The sequence below is a fragment of the Prionailurus viverrinus genome, chromosome E3 (genome assembly GCF_022837055.1).
Source record: "Prionailurus viverrinus isolate Anna chromosome E3, UM_Priviv_1.0, whole genome shotgun sequence".
In the NCBI taxonomy this organism is placed as follows: domain Eukaryota; kingdom Metazoa; phylum Chordata; class Mammalia; order Carnivora; family Felidae; genus Prionailurus; species Prionailurus viverrinus.
The window spans coordinates 24933531-24953223 of record NC_062576.1 but is presented as its reverse complement, the minus strand read 5'-3'; the positions used below and the strand labels follow the sequence as shown (position 1 = coordinate 24953223).

The window sequence follows — 19693 nt, the reverse complement described above, 5'->3', positions numbered from 1 at the left end:
GGACTTTTAAAATATTTAAAGATGTTTCATTTCTCTTCTATTGTTTTGCTGTGACACCATTTAGAGTATGACTCAACTGGTTTCCTGATTGTTTTGCTAGATAGAACCTGTGCCAGTTATCCAATACAGTGACCCATCTCTTGTCTTCGTCTTTTTGCTATGTTTTGCTATTGCCACAATGTTCTTCAGCTTTATGGTTAGCACATTCTTCAATAAAGGTAAGTCAAAAACTCCTGGGAAAAATTGTCAGTGACTCAGTGGGGATTATATTTGGAAGCTCCTGTGACTTTCATTTGCCATCTCATCTGTAGCTTCTGTTTACATTCTAGCTAAAAAGACAAGTATTATATGTACATGAAATGATTCCAAAAGAAATGAAAGGAGTAGTGAAAATATAGTATAGTATACATGTGAAAAAGGATAAGAACCAAAATAAGATAATGTTTGAGGATTCTTCTTAACCTTTACCTGTGGCTTCACATGTGGTATCTGTTTAACCATCCAGCAGGAATGGTAATGATTGAGATGGCTTCTGTATATTCTACTAGAGGGAATAAAGTCTGTCAGTATGCGATGATGATCCTGGGGTATGTGAAGAGGAAGAAAACAACAAAATTGCTTTCCTGAAATAAAGGGTCTGTGTACTTCATTAATAGATTTTTATTGTGTGTTTGATGTGAATTTGAAATATAGTGTCCCATAGAGCTGACATTGACCTTGGAGACATGCATATCATATGCACAAATAAAGATTTGACAGGACATGCAGAGAGCAATGAAAATTAATGGATCATAGTATACACACGAAAAAAGAATTGAAATCCTCCGAATTCATATTAAGGTTGAGATAAACCAAAGAATGCTTCCTGTAGAGATTAGTTTTTAAACACTTTTGAAAGACTAGAAGATTGGAATAGGAAGTCAAGTCAATGGATGCAAGCATCGTTCATATCTTTGTGCTGGCACGGTGTCTAATATACAAAGGCAAGTGAAAATTGTTTCCTTCCTTTTTGAGGGCTCACATACCAATAGCAGTCATGACCAATAATTCTATTTCATTTTATTTTTATTTTTCTCAGTACATTATCATGAGTATTGTTAGTTAATGGCTCCTCACAAGGCACATGATTGTATGTATGACCATAAACAGCCAAAATTAAAAAACAAAACCAGCCAACCCGGAGGTAAAGAAAAGTGGTGTGTCAACATAAGGCACAATGTGATATACCAAAGAGAAAAAAGAGATAGTTAGAAAACAAATCCTGTTGTTTTCTGTTTCTGGAATTATGGCAGACTAGATATTTAGAAGGTTTTTGTACGTGTCTTTTGGTATATATGTATAAGACTTTCACTGTGGTATATAGTTAGGAAAGGAATTGCTAGGTCATAGCAAGGTTTGTAAATGCCCAGCATGACTACCCATGCCCAACATTTCCAAAGTGGTTGTGTGCCTTTACAGCCCCACTAAAGGAATATGAGAATTCCTATTGCTCATATCCTTGCCAGAATTTACTGTCAAACTTTAATTTGTGCCACACTAGAGACATGAAATACTATCTTATGGCAGTTCAAACCTTCATTTTCCCACTTACTGATGAAGCTGAGTGTTATTAATATGAGTCATGTGTTTCCTTTTCTATAAAATCTGTTTGTGTGTGCTTGTCTATTATGATTATTGATTTTCAGGAGTTATTTATATATTCCTACTGCCGACTTTTTGTTAGTTGCAAATGTGTTGCAAAACTTGTCCCAGTTTGGAACTTTTAGCTTTTTGTTAATGTTATCTTTTAATAGCAATTTTAATGTAACCAATGGTTTCCTTTACCAATCTCATTCTTCATAATTTGTGATACTAAATATTTCAGTGAAAAAAAATTTTCCAAGGCACAGAGTTATCTTCCTGTGTTCTATATAGGGATTGATACTTCTGTGTGTGGTATGATATGGTAAATTGATTTTTCCCTCAAGTGCATAAGCAGTTGTCTGGCAACATGTGATAAATAGTTCACCCTTTCCTCACTGCTCTGCAGTACCTATTCTGTTATACGTCAAGATCCCCCTCATGTGTGCATTTGTATGGAGGTGGTCCTTTCACTGATACGTTATGTTTGAAGCATATTCACAGCATTTTAGTCAATATGGCTTCATAATAAATCTTATCACCTGGTAGGGAAAGACATCCAGTCCATTCTTTTTCTTCAAGTATGTCTTTGACTATTCCTGGCCCTTTGCTACTCTGTATACGTTTTAGAATAAGTAGGTTATGTTTCATAAAAAAATATTGTTTGCATTATCAATCAAAGTGTATTAAATCTATAGATCATTTTGGGGAGAATTAACATCTTTATAATTTTGAATCGTCCTCTTCAAGATTAGGATTAGGTCTTTTAAAATTCTTTTTTCTAGCTTTATATTTTTGTTATAAAAATTTAATAACTGTCTTCCTGAGTGTTTTTATTCTTTATTATTAAAAATGAAATATTATCAAAGTTATATATCCACCTGCTTGTGATAATATTTAAATGTTGCCTTTCCTTACAATTTATTAAACTCTCAAATTATTTCTAAGAACTATACATTCCTTTGGATTTTCTATATGCACATTCCTATAACGTGAAAATAAGGTGGGTTTTTTTTTTCCCTCAGTCATTTTGTCTTATTTTCTTTCACCTCTTACTGCACAGGCTAGATTCTCTAATATATAATAAAAGGAATTAATGTAGATATCTTTGTCTTCTTCCTAAAATTAAATGGAAGTGGGGTTTTGTTGTTTGTTGTTTTATTTTAGAAAGAGCGTCCATGAGTGGGGGAGAGTGACCAAGGGAGAGGGAGAGACAGAATTCCAGGCAGGGTCCATGCTCAGTGTGGAGCCTGCCATGGGGCTCAATTCCACAACCCTGGAATCATGACCTGAGCTGATATATAGAGTCAGATGCTCAACCGACTGAGCCACCCAGGTGTCGCAAATGGAAATGTTTTTTATTAGTAGTAAATACATACAACATAAAATTTACCATTTTAGCTATATTAAATAAGTATACATTGTGGTAGCATAAAGTATATTCCTAATATACCATCACTATTATTTAATTTCAAAACATTTTTATCACCTGAAATGGAAACCACATATCTGTTAAGCAGTACTCCCATCCCACCATCCCCTCAGCCCCTGGCAACCACTAATCTGCTTTCTGTTTTTATGGATTTGCCTATCTGGATATCTCATATAAATGTAATGATACAAATATGTGACATTTTGTGTCTGAATTTTTTTACTTAGCTCAATGTTTTCAAGATTCATCTGTTGTGTGGCATTTATCAGTACTTCACTCCTTGTTATGACTGAGTAATATTACATTGAATGGATGTACAACATATTGCTCATCTAGTCATCCATTCATGGGCATTTGGATTGATTCCTCCTTTGACTCTTGTGAGCCAAAGTGCTTCAATGAACATGTGGGTACAAATTATTGTTTGTGCATGTGCTTTCAATTATTTTGAATATAAACCTCAGAGTAGAATTTTTGGTCATGTGGTAATTTAATTCTCAACTTTGTTGAGGAACCATTAAACTGTTTTCCATAGTTTTTGCAACACTTTACATTTCTACCAAGAATAAAGGAAGGTAACAATTTCTCCACATCCTTGCCACTCCTTGATACATTCCATTTTTTATTATAGCCATCCAAATGAGTGTAAAGTGATACCTCATTGTGATTTTGATTTTCACTTCCCTAAACGGTAATGGTGTTGAGCATCTTTTCATGTGCTTGCTAGTCATTTGTATATCTTCTTTGGAAGACTGTGTGTTCAAGTCCTTTGACTATCTTTTAATTGGATTGCTTGTATTTTGGTTGGTGTGTTGTAAGAGTTCTCTATATATTCTGGATACTAAGCCCTTTCAGGTACATGATCTTCAAAATACCTTTTGATTCTCTTAATAATATCCTCTGGTGCACAGAAATTCTTAATTTTCATGAAATCCACTTTACCTGTTTTTCTCTTGTGTGTGTCAAAGAACCCATTTGCTAAACCTAGGGTCATAAAGATTTACCTGTACATTTTCTTCTGAGAATTTCATAGTTTTAGCTGTTATATTAATGCCTCTTATCCACTTTTAGTGTTTATATATGGTATGAAATCCAGGTCGAAGTTCATACCTTTTGCATTTAGATTATCTGTTTGTCAAAGGACCATTTATTGAAGGGACTGTTCTTTCCCTTATTGATGCTCTTGTCACCATTGTCAAGAATCATGTGTATATATGACATATGACATAAGTCCTTTATTTCCATATTCTCAGATGTATTCCACTGGGTTTATATCTATCCTTAGATCAGTAACACACTTTTGAGATTACTATGGTTTTGTAGTAAGTGTTGAAAATGGGAAATGTGAGCCTTCAATTTTGTTTTTGTTTTTGTTTTTTTGCCTGTGTAGGGTTCTGTGCAATTCAACATGAGTTTTAGGTTTGGCTTTTCTATTTCTGCAAAAAAAAAAAAAAAAAAGACAAATGGGATTTTTTTAAAAGATCACATTCTGTAAATCACTTTGGGGAGTATTTTTATCTTAACTATATTGTCTTGTAATTCATGAAGACATTTCTTTCCATGTATTTAGGTAGTCTTTAATTTAATTGAGGAATATTTTATTGTTTTCAGTGTACACTTCTGCAACCCCTTGGTTTAATTTATTCCTAACTATTTTATTTTTTTCTGCTATTACACATGGAATTCCTTTTTAATTTTATTTTCAGATTGTTCATTGATGGTGTCTAAAAATTCAGCTGAGGCGTGCCTGGGTGGCTTAGTCAGTTACACATCCGACTTTGGCTTAGGTTATGATCTCACTGCTCCTGAGTTTTGTTTTTTTTTTTTTTAATTTTTTTTTTAACATTTATTTATTTTTGTGACAGAGAGAGACAGAGCATGAACGGCGGAGGGGCAGAGAGAGAGGGAGACACAGAATCGGAAACAGGCTCCAGGCTCTGAACCATCGGCCCAGAGCCCGACGCGGGGCTCGAACTCACGGACTGTGAGATCGTGACCTGGCTGAAGTCGGACGCTTAACCAACTGCGCCACCCAGGCGCCCCTCACTGCTCCTGAGTTTGAGACCTGTGTCGGGCTCTGTGCTGACAGCTCAGAGCCTGGAGCCTGCTTCAGATTCTGTCTCTCCCCTGCTTGCATTCTCTCTCTCTCTCTCTCTCTCTCTCTCTCTCTCTCTCTCAAATATAAAACATTAAAAAAATGTTTTAACTCAGCTGATTTTTGTGTATTGAACTTGTACCCTCCATTGTTGCTGAATATGTTCATTAGTTTTAATAGATTTTTTTGTAGATTCTTTAGGGCTTTCTGCATATAAGATCATGTCATCTGCAATAGAAAAAATAGAAATAAGCTTACTTCTTCCCCTCCAATTTGGATGTCTTTAATTTTTTTTCTTGCCTAATTGCTGTGGCTAGGACTTCTAGTGCTATGTGAATAGAAATGGTGAAAACACTCATATGTGGAATTTAAGAAACAAAACAGATGAACATATGGGAAGGCAGGGAGAGAATAAAGGGGAAAAAAGCACAAGAGACTCTTAATGATAGAGAACAAACTGAAGGTTGATGGGAGGGATGTGGGTGGGCAATGGGCTAGATGAGTGATGAGTATTAAGGAAGGCACTTGTTCTGATGAGCACTGGGTGTTGTATGTAAGTGACGAATCACTAGATTCTACCCCTGAAACCAATATTACACTGTATCCTAGCTAATTAAAATTTAAATTGAAAAACAAAAACAAAAAAAGAAAGATACGGTGAAAACAGAAACTCTTACCTTCTTCCTAGTCTTGAGGGAAAATTTTCATTCTTAAACCATTAAGTGTGATCTTAGCTGTGGATTTTTCATAATCTCGTTTATCATGTTGAAGTTTCCTTCTTTTCCTAATTTTTGAGGGTTTTTTTCGTGAAATGATGTTGAGTTTTGTCAAATCTGTTATCTGCACAACTTAAGATGATTATATGGATTTTTTTCCTCCTTTCTATTAATGTAGTGTGTTTCCATGGACTTATTTTTCTCTGTTGAACTATCTTTGCATTCCTGGGACAAATCCTACTTAGTCATGGTGTAGAATCCTTTTAATTTGCTGCTGTACATTTGGCAAAGTACAACATCCATTCATAGTAAAAACCCTCAATAAAGTAGGTCTGGAGGGAACATACCTCAACATAATAAGGCCTTAGATGAAAAACACACAACATCATACTCACTGGAGGAAAATTGAAAGCTTTCCCCTTTAAGATCAGGAAAAAGACAAGGATGTCCAATCTCTGCACTTCTATTCAACATTGTACTGGAAGTCCTAGCCATAGTAATCAGACAATAAAAAGAAATAGAATGCAACTATATTGGTAAGGAAGAAGGAAATCTTCCACTCTTTGCAGATGGCATGGTACTATATTTAGAAAACCATAAGGACTCCACCAAACTACTATAACTGATAAATGAATTCAGTAAAGTCTCAGGATATAAAATCAATGTACAGATATCTATTGCATTTATATACACTAATAATAAAGCAGCAGAAAAAGAAATTAAGAAAATAATCCCATTTGCAATTGCACCAAAAATAAAATACCTAGGAATGAACTTAACCACAGAGGTGAAGGACCTGTATCCTGAAAACTATAAAACATTGATGAAAAAAATTGAACATGATACAAAGAAATGGAAAAACATTCCATGTTCTTGGATTGGAAGAACAAATATTGTTAAAATATTTATACTACCCAAAGCAATCTACAGATTTAATGCAATTCCAGTCAATATACCAACAGCATTTTTCACAGAACTAGAACAAATAATCCTAAAATTTGTATGGAAACATAACAGACTATGATTAGCCAAAGCAGTCTTGTAAAAGAAAAGCAAAACTGGAGGTATCACAGTTCCAGACTTGAAGTATATTACAAAACTGTAATAAAACAATATGGTACTGGCACAAAAATAGACACATAGATCCATAGAACAGAATAGAAAACTCAGAAATAAACCCACCATTATATGGTAAGTTAATATTTGACAAAGGAGGAAAGAATATCTGATGGGAAAAAGACAGTATCTTCCAACAAATGGTGCTGGGAAAACTGGACAGCTACATGCAAAAGAATTAAACTGTACCACTTTCTTATACTACACAAAAATAAACTCAAAATGCATTAAATACCTAAATGTGAGACCTGGAACCATAAAAATCCTAGAGGAGAGCATGAGCAATAATTTCTTTGACATTGACCATAGCAACATTTTTCTAGATATGTCTGTTGAGTCAAGGGAAATAAAAGCAAAGATATTTAACTACTGGGACTACATCAAAATAAAAAGCTTCCGTACAGAAAAGGAAACAATCAACAGAACTAAAAGGCATATGACATATCTGTTAAAGGGTTAGTATCCCAAATATATAAAGAACTTAAAAAACTCAACACCCCAAAAACTAATGATTCAATTAAAAATGGGCAGAAGACATGAATAGACATGTTTACAAAGAGGACATCCAGATGGCCAACAGACACATGAAAAGATGGTCATCATTGATCATCAGGGAAATACAAATCAAAACTACAATGAGATGTCATCTCATACCTGTCAGAATGGCTAAAATAAAAAACACAAAGAATAAAAGTGTTGATAAGGATGTGGAGAAAAAAGAATCCTCGTGTACTATTGGTAAGAATGAAAACTGGTGGAGTTACTGTGGGAAATGGTATGGAGGTTCCTCAAAAAATTAAAAATGGAACTACCATAAGATCCAGTAATTCCATTACTAAGTATTTACCCAAAAAATACAAAAATATGAATTCACAGGGACACATGCACCCCTGTGTTCATTGTAGCATTATTTACAATAGCTAAATTATGAAGTCAGCCCAAGTGTCCTTCAATAGATGAATGGATAAAGATGTGGCATATATATACAATGGAATATAATTTGGCCGTGAAAAAGAATTTGGCCACTTGCAACAACATGGATGGAGCTAGAGAGTATTTTGCTAAGCAAAATAAGTCAGTCAGAGAAAGACAAATACCATATGATTTCACTCGTGTGGAATTTAGGAAATAAAACAAAGTACAAAAAATGAGGGAGGAGGGAAGGAAGAGAGACAGAGAGAGACAGAGACAGAGACAGAAACAGACTCTTAACTATAGAGAACTAACTGATGGTCACCAGAGGGGAGATGCACTGCGTAATGTATAAAATTGTTGAATCGGGGCGCCTGGGTGGCGCAGTCGGTTAAGCGTCCGACTTCAGCCAGGCCACGATCTCGCGGTCCGTGACTTCGAGCCCCGCGTGAGGCTCTGGGCTGATGGCTCGGAGCCTGGAACTTGTTTCCAATTCTGTGTCTCCCTCTCTCTCTGCCCCTCCCCCGTTCATGCTCTGTCTCTCTCTGTCCCAAAAATAAAATAAACGTTGAAAAAAAAAATTAAAAAAAAATAAAATAAAATTGTTGAATCAATGCATTGTAAACCTGAAACTAATGTAACCCTGTCTGTTAACCATACTGGAATTAAAATATATACCTTAAAAAAAATGTTGCTGTATTCAGTTTACTAGATTTTGTTGATGACTTTTGCATCTGTTATTCACATTTTATTTTCTTGTGATGTCTCTCTCTGACTTTGTTACTGGGGTTATGCTTTCCTCACAGAGTGAGTTATGAAGCATTCCTTCTCTATTTATTTTGGTAAGTTTGAGGGGGATTGGTGTTAATTATTCTCTAAGTTTTCATATAATTCACCAGTGAAGCTATATAGTACTTTGTTTTTTCAATTGGAAAGTTTTTTATAGTAATTTAATATCTTTGCTTGTTATAGGTCTATTCAGATTTTCTATATCTTCTTGAGTCAGTATTGGCAGGATCTGCATGTCAAAGATTTTGCCCATTGCATCAAGGTTGTGTAGTTTGTTGCTATGCAGTTATTATTAATATTTCTTATTTGTATTACTTTCAAGTTGGTGTGAAAGTGTACATCTTTCTGATTTTAGTAATTCTCTTTTTTAGGAGGTATATGTAAAAGTTTATTAATTTTGTTGACCTTTTCAAAGAAAAAAAACTTCTGTTTTTCTTAATTGGCTCATTGTTTTCCTATTCTCTATTTTATTTGTCTCTACTTTAATCATTATTATTTCCTTTTTTCTGCTAGCTTTAGGTTTAGCTTGTTCTTCTTTCTCCTTTTCCTTAAGGTGGAAAGTTAGGTTATGATTTGAGATATTTCTTTTTTTTTAATGTAGGTCTTTACAGCTATAAATTTTCCACAGCACTGCTTTCGTTGTATCTCCTATGTTTTGGTATGTTGTATTTTTGTTTCATTTATCCTTAAATATTTTCTAATTTTCCTTGAATTTCTTCTTTGACACATTGGTTGTTTAAGAGATTTTTTTTCTATAATTTTCACACATTTTTTGGTTTAATTTGTACACATTTGTAACTTTCCACCTGATTTCTTGCTTCATTCCATTGCAGTCCTAAAATATCGTTTGTGTGATTTAAACCTTTTTAAAAGATTTATTGAGACTTGTTTTGTGGTCTAACATATAGTCTTTCCTAGAGAATGTTCCATGTGCACTTAAGAATATATATTCTGGGGTGCTTGGTTGACTCAGCCTATTAAGCATCTGACTTGATTTTGGCTCAGGTCATGATTTCATGGTTCATGAGGTCAAGCCCACTATGGGACTCTGCACTGACAGCATGGAGCCTGCTTGGGATTCTCTCTCTCGCTCACTCTCTCTCTCTCTCTCTCTCTCTCTCTCTCTCTCTCTCTGCCCCTCCCCCACTCACACACTCGCTCTGTCTCAAAATAAATAAACATTCTTTAAAAATGAATAATATATATTCTGCTCTTTTTGGATGGAGTATTATGTATGTCTTTTAGGTAAAGTTAGTTTACTGTGTTGTTTAAGTCCTCTCTTGATCATCTGTCTAATTGTTCTCTCCATCATTGAAAGCTGGGTATTGAAGTTGTTAAGTATTATTAGAGAGCTTTCTATTTCTCCCTTCAGTTGTCTTTTTTTGGTTCTTGGAATTCTCTTGTTAGATGAATATATGTTTTTAATTATTACATCTTTTTGGTTGATTGACACTTCCATAAGTGTATGATATCCCTGATTGTGTCTTGTAACAATCTTTTACTTAAAGCCTATTTTATCCTATATTAGTTGAGTTACTGTAGCTCTCTTTTGGTTACTATTTACATGAAATATCTTATTCCATTCTTTCACTTTAACAAAATTGTATCTTTGGATCTTAAAAAATTTTTTTATGTTTTATTTATTTTTGAGAGAGAGAGAGAGACAGAGACAGAGCATGACCCTAATAGGGGCAGAGAGACAAGGAGACACAGAATCTGAAGCAGGCTCTAGGCTCTGAGCTGTCAGCACAGAGTCCAAGGTGGGGCTTGAACTCTGGAACTGTGAGATCATGACCTGAGCCGGAAGTCAGACACTTAACGACTGAGCCACACAGGCACCCCTGGATCATTTTTAAAAAATCCCTTCTATTACCTTCACTTTTTAATTGGAGTTTAATCCATTTATATTGAAAATAATTACTGATAATGGAGGACTTATATCTGCCATTTTGGTATTTGTATTTTATATATCATACATTTTTTGTTCCTTATATCCTCCATTTTGATTCCCTTATCATTTTTTTTATGTATTTTCTAGTTATTTTCTTAAGGGATAATTTGGAGAGTACAATGAACACTTTAAACAACTTAATTATAATTAATACTAATTTAGCTTTAATAGTATTAAAAGCTCTGCTCCTGTCAGTCTCCATCTACCTTTTATGTTGGTATTTTCACAAACTGCATCTTTATATTTATATACCTATTAACACATATTTACAGTTATTTACATGAATTTATTTATAGTCATATAGGAAAAAAAAGAGGTGTTATAAACCAGAAAATACCATAATTCTGATTTTCATATTTATCGATGCAGTTACCTTCACTGGAGTTTTCTATTTCTTTATATGGCTTTGAGTGACTATCCAGTATCCCTTCATTCAGATTGTTCATCCTTCTGTGGCACATGTACAAGCAACAAACTCCATCAATTTTTGTTGATTTGGAAATTTCTTTTTTTTTTTTAATGTTTATTCATTTTTTTGAGAGAGAGACAGAGCATGAGTGGGGAGGAGCAGAGAGAGAGGGAGACACAGAAACCACAGCAGGCTCCAGGGTATGAGCTATCAGCACGGAGACTAATGCGGGGCTCAAACCCACAAACCATAAGATCATAACCTGAGATTAAGACAGAAGCTTAACCGACTAGCCACTCAGGTGCCCTGATTTGGAAATTTCTTAATCTACTTCATTCTTGAATGATAGTTTTGGTGTGTGCAGAATTCTTGCGTAGCAGTTTATTTTTACTTTTAATGCTTTAAAAATGTCACTCTACCTCCTTCTGGCCTGCAGCTTTCTGGAAAATTGGTTTATAATCTGGTACATTATGAAACAGTTCTCTCTGCTGCTTTCAAGATTCTTTTTTTTTTTTTTTTGGTCTTTGGCTTTCCTCATTTTTGTTTTAATGTGTCTTAATGCTGATACCTTTGATTTTATTCCACTTGGAGTTTGTGTAGCTTTTTGGATTTGTACATTTATGTCTTTCATCAAATTTGGGAATTTTTCAGCCATTATTCCTTCATATAATTTCTCTGACCCTTTCTCTCCCTCTTTAATTTCTATGACTCCACAATTATGCACTTTCTGGTACCCTTCATGGTGTCCCACAGGTCTCTTAGGCTCAATTAATCTTTCCTTATTCTTTTTCTGCTCTTCAGATCACATAATATCAGTTGTCTTATCTTCAGTTTGCTGATTTTTTTCTTCTGCCTACTCATATATACTGTTGAACCCCTCTAATCAAATTTTCATTTCAGTTTTCTGTTTAAGCCCCCAAATTTCTGTTTGATGTCTTTTTATAATTTAAATCTCTTTATTGATATTTTCTGGTTCATGGGATATGATTCTTGTTATTTCCTTTAGCTCTTTGTTAATAGTCTCCTTTAGATATCTGTGCATATTTAGAGCACTCTATTTAAAGTCTTTGATTAATAATGTAATGTGGTAATTATAGAAATGTCTCCCCCAACTTCATGGTTTATTGTTGGTTGTGTGGATTGTAGTTATTAACTTAGTGAGTTTTCTAAACTATTTTTGCAAAGACTGTATTATTTTGATGTGTAATCACTGAAGTCTGTGCTCTGTTGGTTTAGTAGTCAGCCAGCAATTTGACAGATTTCCTTAACTAGAGCATAAAAAAAAAGTATACTCTCTGATTGGCTCTCTGTTGGGCACTCTTTCAATGTTTAGCATTAGTCTTCACTTCTCACTTTTGCAGAGCCTAAAGGTCAGCTCAAGGTTAAAGAGTAGGGTCTTCTCAGGTCAGTTTTGAACATTGTCCAACCCTGAGCATGTGAGTGGCCTTCTAGATTCTCCACTATATGTGGAAGTTTTTTAATGCCCTTATTCTTCCTTGTGTTTCTTCTTCACACCTTTTTTTTCCCCAGGCTTTTTGTTGTGTCTGCTACTTTTCTCATTGTTATCCTTTGCAGCAGTCAACTGTGGGAAGTGTGTTTGCCTTTAAATGCTTTCAAAAAACACTGATTGGGAGGCTGACTCTGCTCTGAGAAAGTTCAGAGGGGTGTGAAACAATGTGAAGTCCTTGAGCCACTTCCTCCGGAATCCCTCAAGGAGCCGTCAGGCAGATCAGAAGAGTCAAGCACAGTTCTTTAAGAGTCAAGTCTGTATTGCACCCTCTGGTAACAGCAAGCCATATCAGGAAGGTAGACACCATCCCCATGGTTGGCACTGAGCTGGGGAGTCAGTTATGGTAGGCAGTTAAGAAAAAAACACCATAATGTTGTTTTACTGAAAGTTGTCAGCTTTTTTTCTTTATTTAAGCATTTCCCTGGTGCTTACAAGTGTTAAAAATAACATTCCAGACCTCTAAAAAATCAGCTGATTCTGACAGCTTGAACCAATCAAGCTTATATTTGTCAGTTTACTCATTGTTTAGTAGAATACAGTTTTGGAGTTCTCTGCCTAAAAGAAACATTTTAACAGTTTACCATTTGATATGTGACATTGTGATTTATAATATATATATATATATATATATATATATATATATATTTATATATTTATATATTTATATATATATTTGGTCTTGGTCCCCTTTTCTGGCACATAGATTTTAAAATCTTTGAAATTTTTGAAGTGTTGAGAACAGCAGAGAACCTCTGAGACATAAACTTCTGCTGTTTATGTCTTTTGTTACGTATTGAGGTGGCTTTTGGAAAGCACCTAAGGATGGGGGATGGTTGCTGCAGGAGCCAACCATGTGATTAGAAGATTGGAACTCTCAGTCTCACTCCCTTGACCTCCAGCATCCAGGAGAAGGCCTGGAGGTTGAATCAGTCATCCATTGATAACTGATGATTTAATCAATTGTGCCTATTTAATGTGTGAAGCCTCCATCAAAATCCAAAAGGATGGATTAGGATTGCTTCCAGTTTGGTGAACATCTGAATATTTGGGGAGAGTGGTGGAATGGGAGAGGACAAGGAAGCACCATGCCTTTGTGCTATACCTTATCTTATGCATCTTTCCATCTGGCAGTTCCTGTGTTGCATTGTTTTGAAATAAACTAATGGTCTGGTAAGTAACATGTTTCTCTGAGTTGTGTGAGCTGCTCTAGCAGATTAATTGAGCCTAAGGAAGTGGTCCTTGGAGCCTCTGATCTATAATCAGTCAGCAGAAGCAAAGGTAATAATCTGGGCTTGTGACTGGCATCTGAAGTCAGGGTAGGGGGAATGGCCCTGTAGGACTGAATCCTTAAACTATGGAATCTGATGCTATCTTGGGATAAATAGTGTCAAAATTGAGTGACACCAGCTAATGTCCTGGAGACTTGCTTGGTGGTATGGGGAACCCCCCCCCCCCCACACACACATCCACTTTAAAATTGGGGTCCACAAGTTTTTAGGGTATAAGGTGACTGGAAGCTTTTAAAGTATATAGATATATAATTATCAGGTTAAAAAGATTCTGTTCATTTACTGTTTAATAATTTTATCTGAGCTAAGGATATTGAGTTTTATTTAACATTTTAATTTGCATTTATTTAGATGGTAAAAATATATTTCTTCTTAATGTGCATTATATAAGCTGATTTTTAAATGCTATACAAATCTCATATTCTTTTTTTTTCAATATATGAAATTTATTGTCAAATTGGTTTCCATACAACACCCAGTGCTCATCCCAAAAGGTGCCCTCCTCAATACCCATACCAATCTCATATTCTTAGAATAAATTTGTCAAGATATGTTTTCCTTTGTATACAGGCTGGATTAATTTTGCTAATATTTAGTTTAAGATTTTTACCTATATGTTCAGTAGTGAAATTGCTCTATAATTTCCTTTTTTGTACTGCCTTTGTTTGATTTTGATACCAAGTTATGGTAGTTTTATAAAAGTACTTAGGAAGGATATCCTCTTTTTCTGTATCTCTATCTCTCTGGAAATTTCAGTGCAGTGTCCTAATCATTTCCTCTTTGAATATCTGCTAGAAGTTGTTGAAAAAGCACTGAGAAGGATTTTAATTATTGGTTCAATTTCTTTAATGACTGTAGGACATTCAGGTTTTCTAGTTCTTTCAATTTTGGTAAGTTCTGTTTTCTTTAATTTATACTTTTAGTTTTGAAATTTATTGGTGCAATATCATTAATTTAATATGTGTTTCTTCTGTTTTTAATGTCTGTAAGTATCTGTCATGATATATCCTTTTTTACTCTTTGTACTGGTAATTTGTGCCTTCTGTCTTTTTTCTTGATCAGTTTCATAACAGGTTTGTTAGCATTATTAGTCTCTACAGAGATTCAGCTTTTGGCTTTGTTGGTTGTCTTACCTATAGTTTTGTTCTAATTTCTGCTTTTATCTTTACCCTTACGTTCCATAAACTTTGTGTTTATTGCCATTTTTTAAAGCTTTTGGTAGTGAATATTTGTCTTATTTCTTTCAATAAATGAATTTAAGGCTAGTCATTTCCCTCTTAGTACTGGTTTGCATGACACAAATTTTGATAAGTAAGCTTGTTTTGGTTGTTACTTTATTTTTTTAATATTTTTTTAGTGTTTATTTTTTGAGAGAGAGAAAATGAGCAGGGGAGAGGCAAGGAGAGGCAAGGGGAGAGGCAAGAGAGAATCCCAAGCAGGCTCCAGGCTCTGAGCTGTCACCACAGAGCCTGATGTGGAACTTGAACTCACAAGATTATGACCTGAGCCGCAGTTGGAGGCTTAACCAACTGAGCCACCCAGGCACCCCTGAGCTATTACTTTAAAATGTTTTGTAATTTCCTTCTTTAATTGAGAATTATTCAAAGATGTGTGTCTTAATTTCTCAACATACTGGATTTTTTAGTCATCTTCTGGTTATTGATTCCCAATTTAATTTAAATCCTTTAAAATTTGTTAGGATTTATTTTATGACCTAGTTAATGTCTAGTTTTTTTAAATTAATATTCCAAGTCTGTTTGAAAAAATATATATGATGAGGTTGTTTGGGGTAGTTGACATGTATTTTCATTTAGGCCAAGTTTGTTAATCTGGAGAAAGATGGTTAACATTTCTACTATGGTTGTAAATTTGCATATTTATTCTAGAATCTGTTACTTTTTGCCGTATATACTTTGATTCTTTTTTATCAGGTGCATCTGATATATTGCCTTTATTATCCCTTATTTGTCCCCTCTTATTCTCTTTATAATTTTAATTTTAGAAAATAACAGACATGTACATAAGATGTACAAGTACATAAGACATGTACATAAAGATGAGTACATAAAACATAATTGTTCTAGTTGGTGAATATGGTATGTGGAGTGAGGTAAAGAAGAAAAGCAAGAACCATTCCTAATAGTGGGATAATATGTTGTGTTTCATAATATCCAATTTTTATTTAGATGCTAAATTTTTCTTCCCAATGACGTTAATTGGTTTCTTTTTTTTTTTTTCAACGTTTATTTATTTTTGGGACAGAGAGAGACAGAGCATGAACGGGGGAGGGGCAGAGAGAGAGGGAGACACAGAATCGGAAACAGGCTCCAGGCTCTGAGCCATCAGCCCAGAGCCTGACGCGGGGCTCGAACTCACGGACCGCGAGATCGTGACCTGGCTGAAGTCGGACGCTTAACCGACTGCGCCACCCAGGCGCCCCCGTTAATTGGTTTCTTAACAGGGATTTTCTTTTTGGTGTTTTATCAGAGTCACTTTTTTGGAACTCTTCATATTCTAAACCATATCTGGCTTTTTAAGACCAACTTTGTATTTCTGTTTATTCAAGTATACTTCTTTTCCCCCAGTATTATGACATAGACTGAATCTCATAGTGTCTGGAAATAGAATCTAGATATTTTCTGATACCATAATAATAGTATTTACATTTATAATTTTTTTATGCTGAGTGATAATAAATATGTAAAATTTCTATTAAGAGCTATAATATTTATAGTACTACATATAGAATGACAAATTCCAGAAAAATCAGTTACTAAAATGTTTAATTTCAGACTTTTTTTCATTCAAAAAATACTTTTGAGCACTTAGGAAGTGCCAAGTATTATATAACGTGCTGAGGAAGCAATGGTGAACAAAACAAATTTTTATTCTCAATGTGCTTATTTCATTACATACATCCTACAAAATATTTGTAGTTGAGGCTTTTGCATATTACTTAAGTTGACCTTATAATTTCCTTTTTATTTCTAGTACATTTTGCCGTTTCTGTTGGAGGTTTCATTTATCTCGTTACCTACTTTCCAGTTGTTACTGTCTCTATAAAGTTTGCAGAAATGACATTCACCCAGAAGCTGGCTTCCTGTCTCAGCTCAAATATCGCAATGGGGCTGGGAACTAAATTCCTAGTCGAGGCAGAAATGGAGAGTGAGTATTTACCTTGTAAATTTGGCCGTATTCTCATAAGATATTCACAGTTTTAAAGTTGATTAATATTGTTAAACTGTCCTTCAAAAAATGATATTACTTCATACCACACCTGTAGCACCTGAGTTCCTCCACATTCTCTGCATAAATTTATTCAAGTCTGCTACTCCATTTGGAGTTCCTGGCTGCTCTTTGATGCTAGGAGAGGAAGCAGCACAGGTCTGCTTTTAGCACCTTTCAGTCTTCCTTTTTTCATCAGTGCAATATCTATGCAAAAATTCTTCTAGTCTTCTCTTCTGTAGATAGCATTTATTTCTGCTTTTCAATGATTATGTTTTCCAAAATTATATTTTCCAGTGAACATTTAGCATGAGGAGGGATTGAGAGTAAGGAGTCAGTGTCTTAACCCATAGGGGCTTCCTTATTTTTCTTAAAGCTTATATTCCTGAGTTTTTAGTATATGTATTTTGTTTTGGTTTCACTCATAACTGATTGTTCCTGGCACACTAGAAAACATCTTAAATGATTACTTTCTCAAATATCCTAAATTCTAGTGGTATTAGAAAGTGACTATAGTAGGAATTTCTAGAAAATATTAACACCTTTTCTCTTCACTCTTTAATTATGATGCAGATGGATAACTGTTTTAGTGTCGGTTGGCACCTAAATTAAATGTCAACTGTTGTCTCTTAGAAATTGGAATTAAATGGAGCAACATCTTCTCACCACCCCAAATGGAGAACTTTGGCTTTGCCCACGTACTGGGAATGTTTTTATTTGATGCTTTCTTATATGGCCTTGTGGCCTGGTATATAGAAGCTGTCTTTCCAGGGGAGTATGGTGTGCCCAAGCCATGGAACTTTTTCTTGCTGGTGAGTTCTAATGCTTGTGTTACTGAGAAAGGCCACAGTCCTTATGAATATGTATTGTAATTTCTGTAAAAGCCACCATGAGTTAATTTTGCACTGTCTATACTTGAACCAATAGATCAGGTGAAAGAATCATTCTACTTACTCCAGCCATTCATGGCCTTTTCCTATTACACTTTAAAGCATCCAGTATATATAAATATAAATAATCTGTAGATCATGGCCTATTACCTCAAACTTTACAAACTCTGAGTAATCCATCACATTTACAGGCAAGTATTTCATAAAGGATTAAACTCAGGCATAAAGAAAGTAATATAGGATGGGTCTTTGGGTGGTAAAAAAAAAAAAAAAAAGAAGTTTAGTTAAGTCCCCCATCTGGGGACTGCTTTTTATCCTTGGTTAGCACAGATCTCTTGGAGTCAGAACTATAGCATGATGGCTCATTCTTTTTCTTGATTCCTTTCCTTATCTGCTAAGAGAAGATATGACAAAAAAATGATACAATCATTTTTGCCATGACCTCATTTTGGAGTAATTTTCTTTTGTCCCTCTTGGACACTTATAATTTTCATAGAGTAGTCTGCTTTTATGCCCGGGAATGCAAATTATAACCAATTAGCTCCAAAATTTAATCACAAAAAAATTTCATCAATCCATCTCAGTACAAAAGATAACAGGCTAGAGTATTTTATAATGAATCATTTTTCAATACCATTGCAGTAATGTCACATTCATTCCCCTCTTTTTTTTTTTTTTTTTTTTTTTTTAGCGCTCTTACTGGTTTGGGGAAGCATCTAAGGGAAAAAAGGAAAGAAGGCAATTTTATGAGACAAATGAAAGCAAGTATTTTGAAGCAGAACCTACTAATTTGGTGGCAGGTATCCAAATCAAACATTTGTGCAAGGTATTGTTTCAAATTTTTTCTTCTTGATAGGACTGAAATTTAGTTTAGTGCTCACTGTAAATGATTATTACTATAAATACAAGAAAAAGATCACATGCTAATAAAAGATCACAGCCATCCTTTTGATCTTTGAGAAACATAAAAAAAATAATTTTTTTCAGTATATAATAAAAAGTCAAATCTTTTTCTCCTTCCCCCAGAATAGAGTCAGGTTTTCTATAAGCTATATGTTATCTTCCACAAATTCTCTCATTTTAAAAAGTAGAGTCTATTGGAGATGAATGAGTTGAGTGTATAAGCATTAATTTCTGTTCACAAATACTTTGCATTTATCTATTATGTAATCTTTCCCCTGTCAAGGAGTTCATCAAGGGAGGGCTTTTAATCTCTTAATTTATCTGCACCAACTGTAGGCATGTAGTATTCAGGTAACCTGTATGGGCTGGCATTCCGTTGCCTCTCAAAGGTCTACCTAAGCTTGGTTTGAACTCTTAACCCCACAGCCTATGGAAACCCAAAGCCCTCCATGCTAATTCAGCTAATTTTGGAGATGAGTATACTCTTGTCGTATCCTTTGCCTCCAGTATGCTATATGCTTTCTCTGTTTTGGTTACATTAACCCAAAATGCAAAACTCACTCTTTTCCCTGGTTTTCTCAGGAAATGTAGTCACATCCAACATTTTTGTGGATATCAGTATAGATTAGGGCTGGAGGGTGTTGGCCTAAGGAACACATGGTCTGTGACAATTTCCCCAGCTGTAGTTACCTTGGCCCCCCTTATTTCTCTCTTCATAATTTTCCTACCAGATTTTCCCTGAGAAGCCACTCTGATGTGACTCCCTCAGATTCTCATGAAAATGCCCAGAAGAACCAAGGTCCTTCTATGTATCACTCCATTCATTCATTCATTCA

General features: G+C 34.7%; 1 protein-coding gene across 4 annotated transcripts in view; it reads left to right on the top strand.

The window, feature by feature from the left end:
- Positions 1-19693, top strand: part of LOC125154203 (phospholipid-transporting ATPase ABCA3-like) — a 304058-nt gene that overhangs the window by 153867 nt on the left and 130498 nt on the right. For all 4 annotated transcript variants that reach the window (XM_047838052.1, XM_047838050.1, XM_047838051.1 and 1 more), the window contains 4 exons: positions 101-218; positions 16831-17004; positions 17698-17876; positions 18646-18780. In XM_047838052.1, coding sequence (XP_047694008.1) covers positions 101-218; positions 16831-17004; positions 17698-17876; positions 18646-18780 — 606 coding nt within the window. The remainder of the gene's footprint in view (positions 1-100; positions 219-16830; positions 17005-17697; positions 17877-18645; positions 18781-19693) is intronic.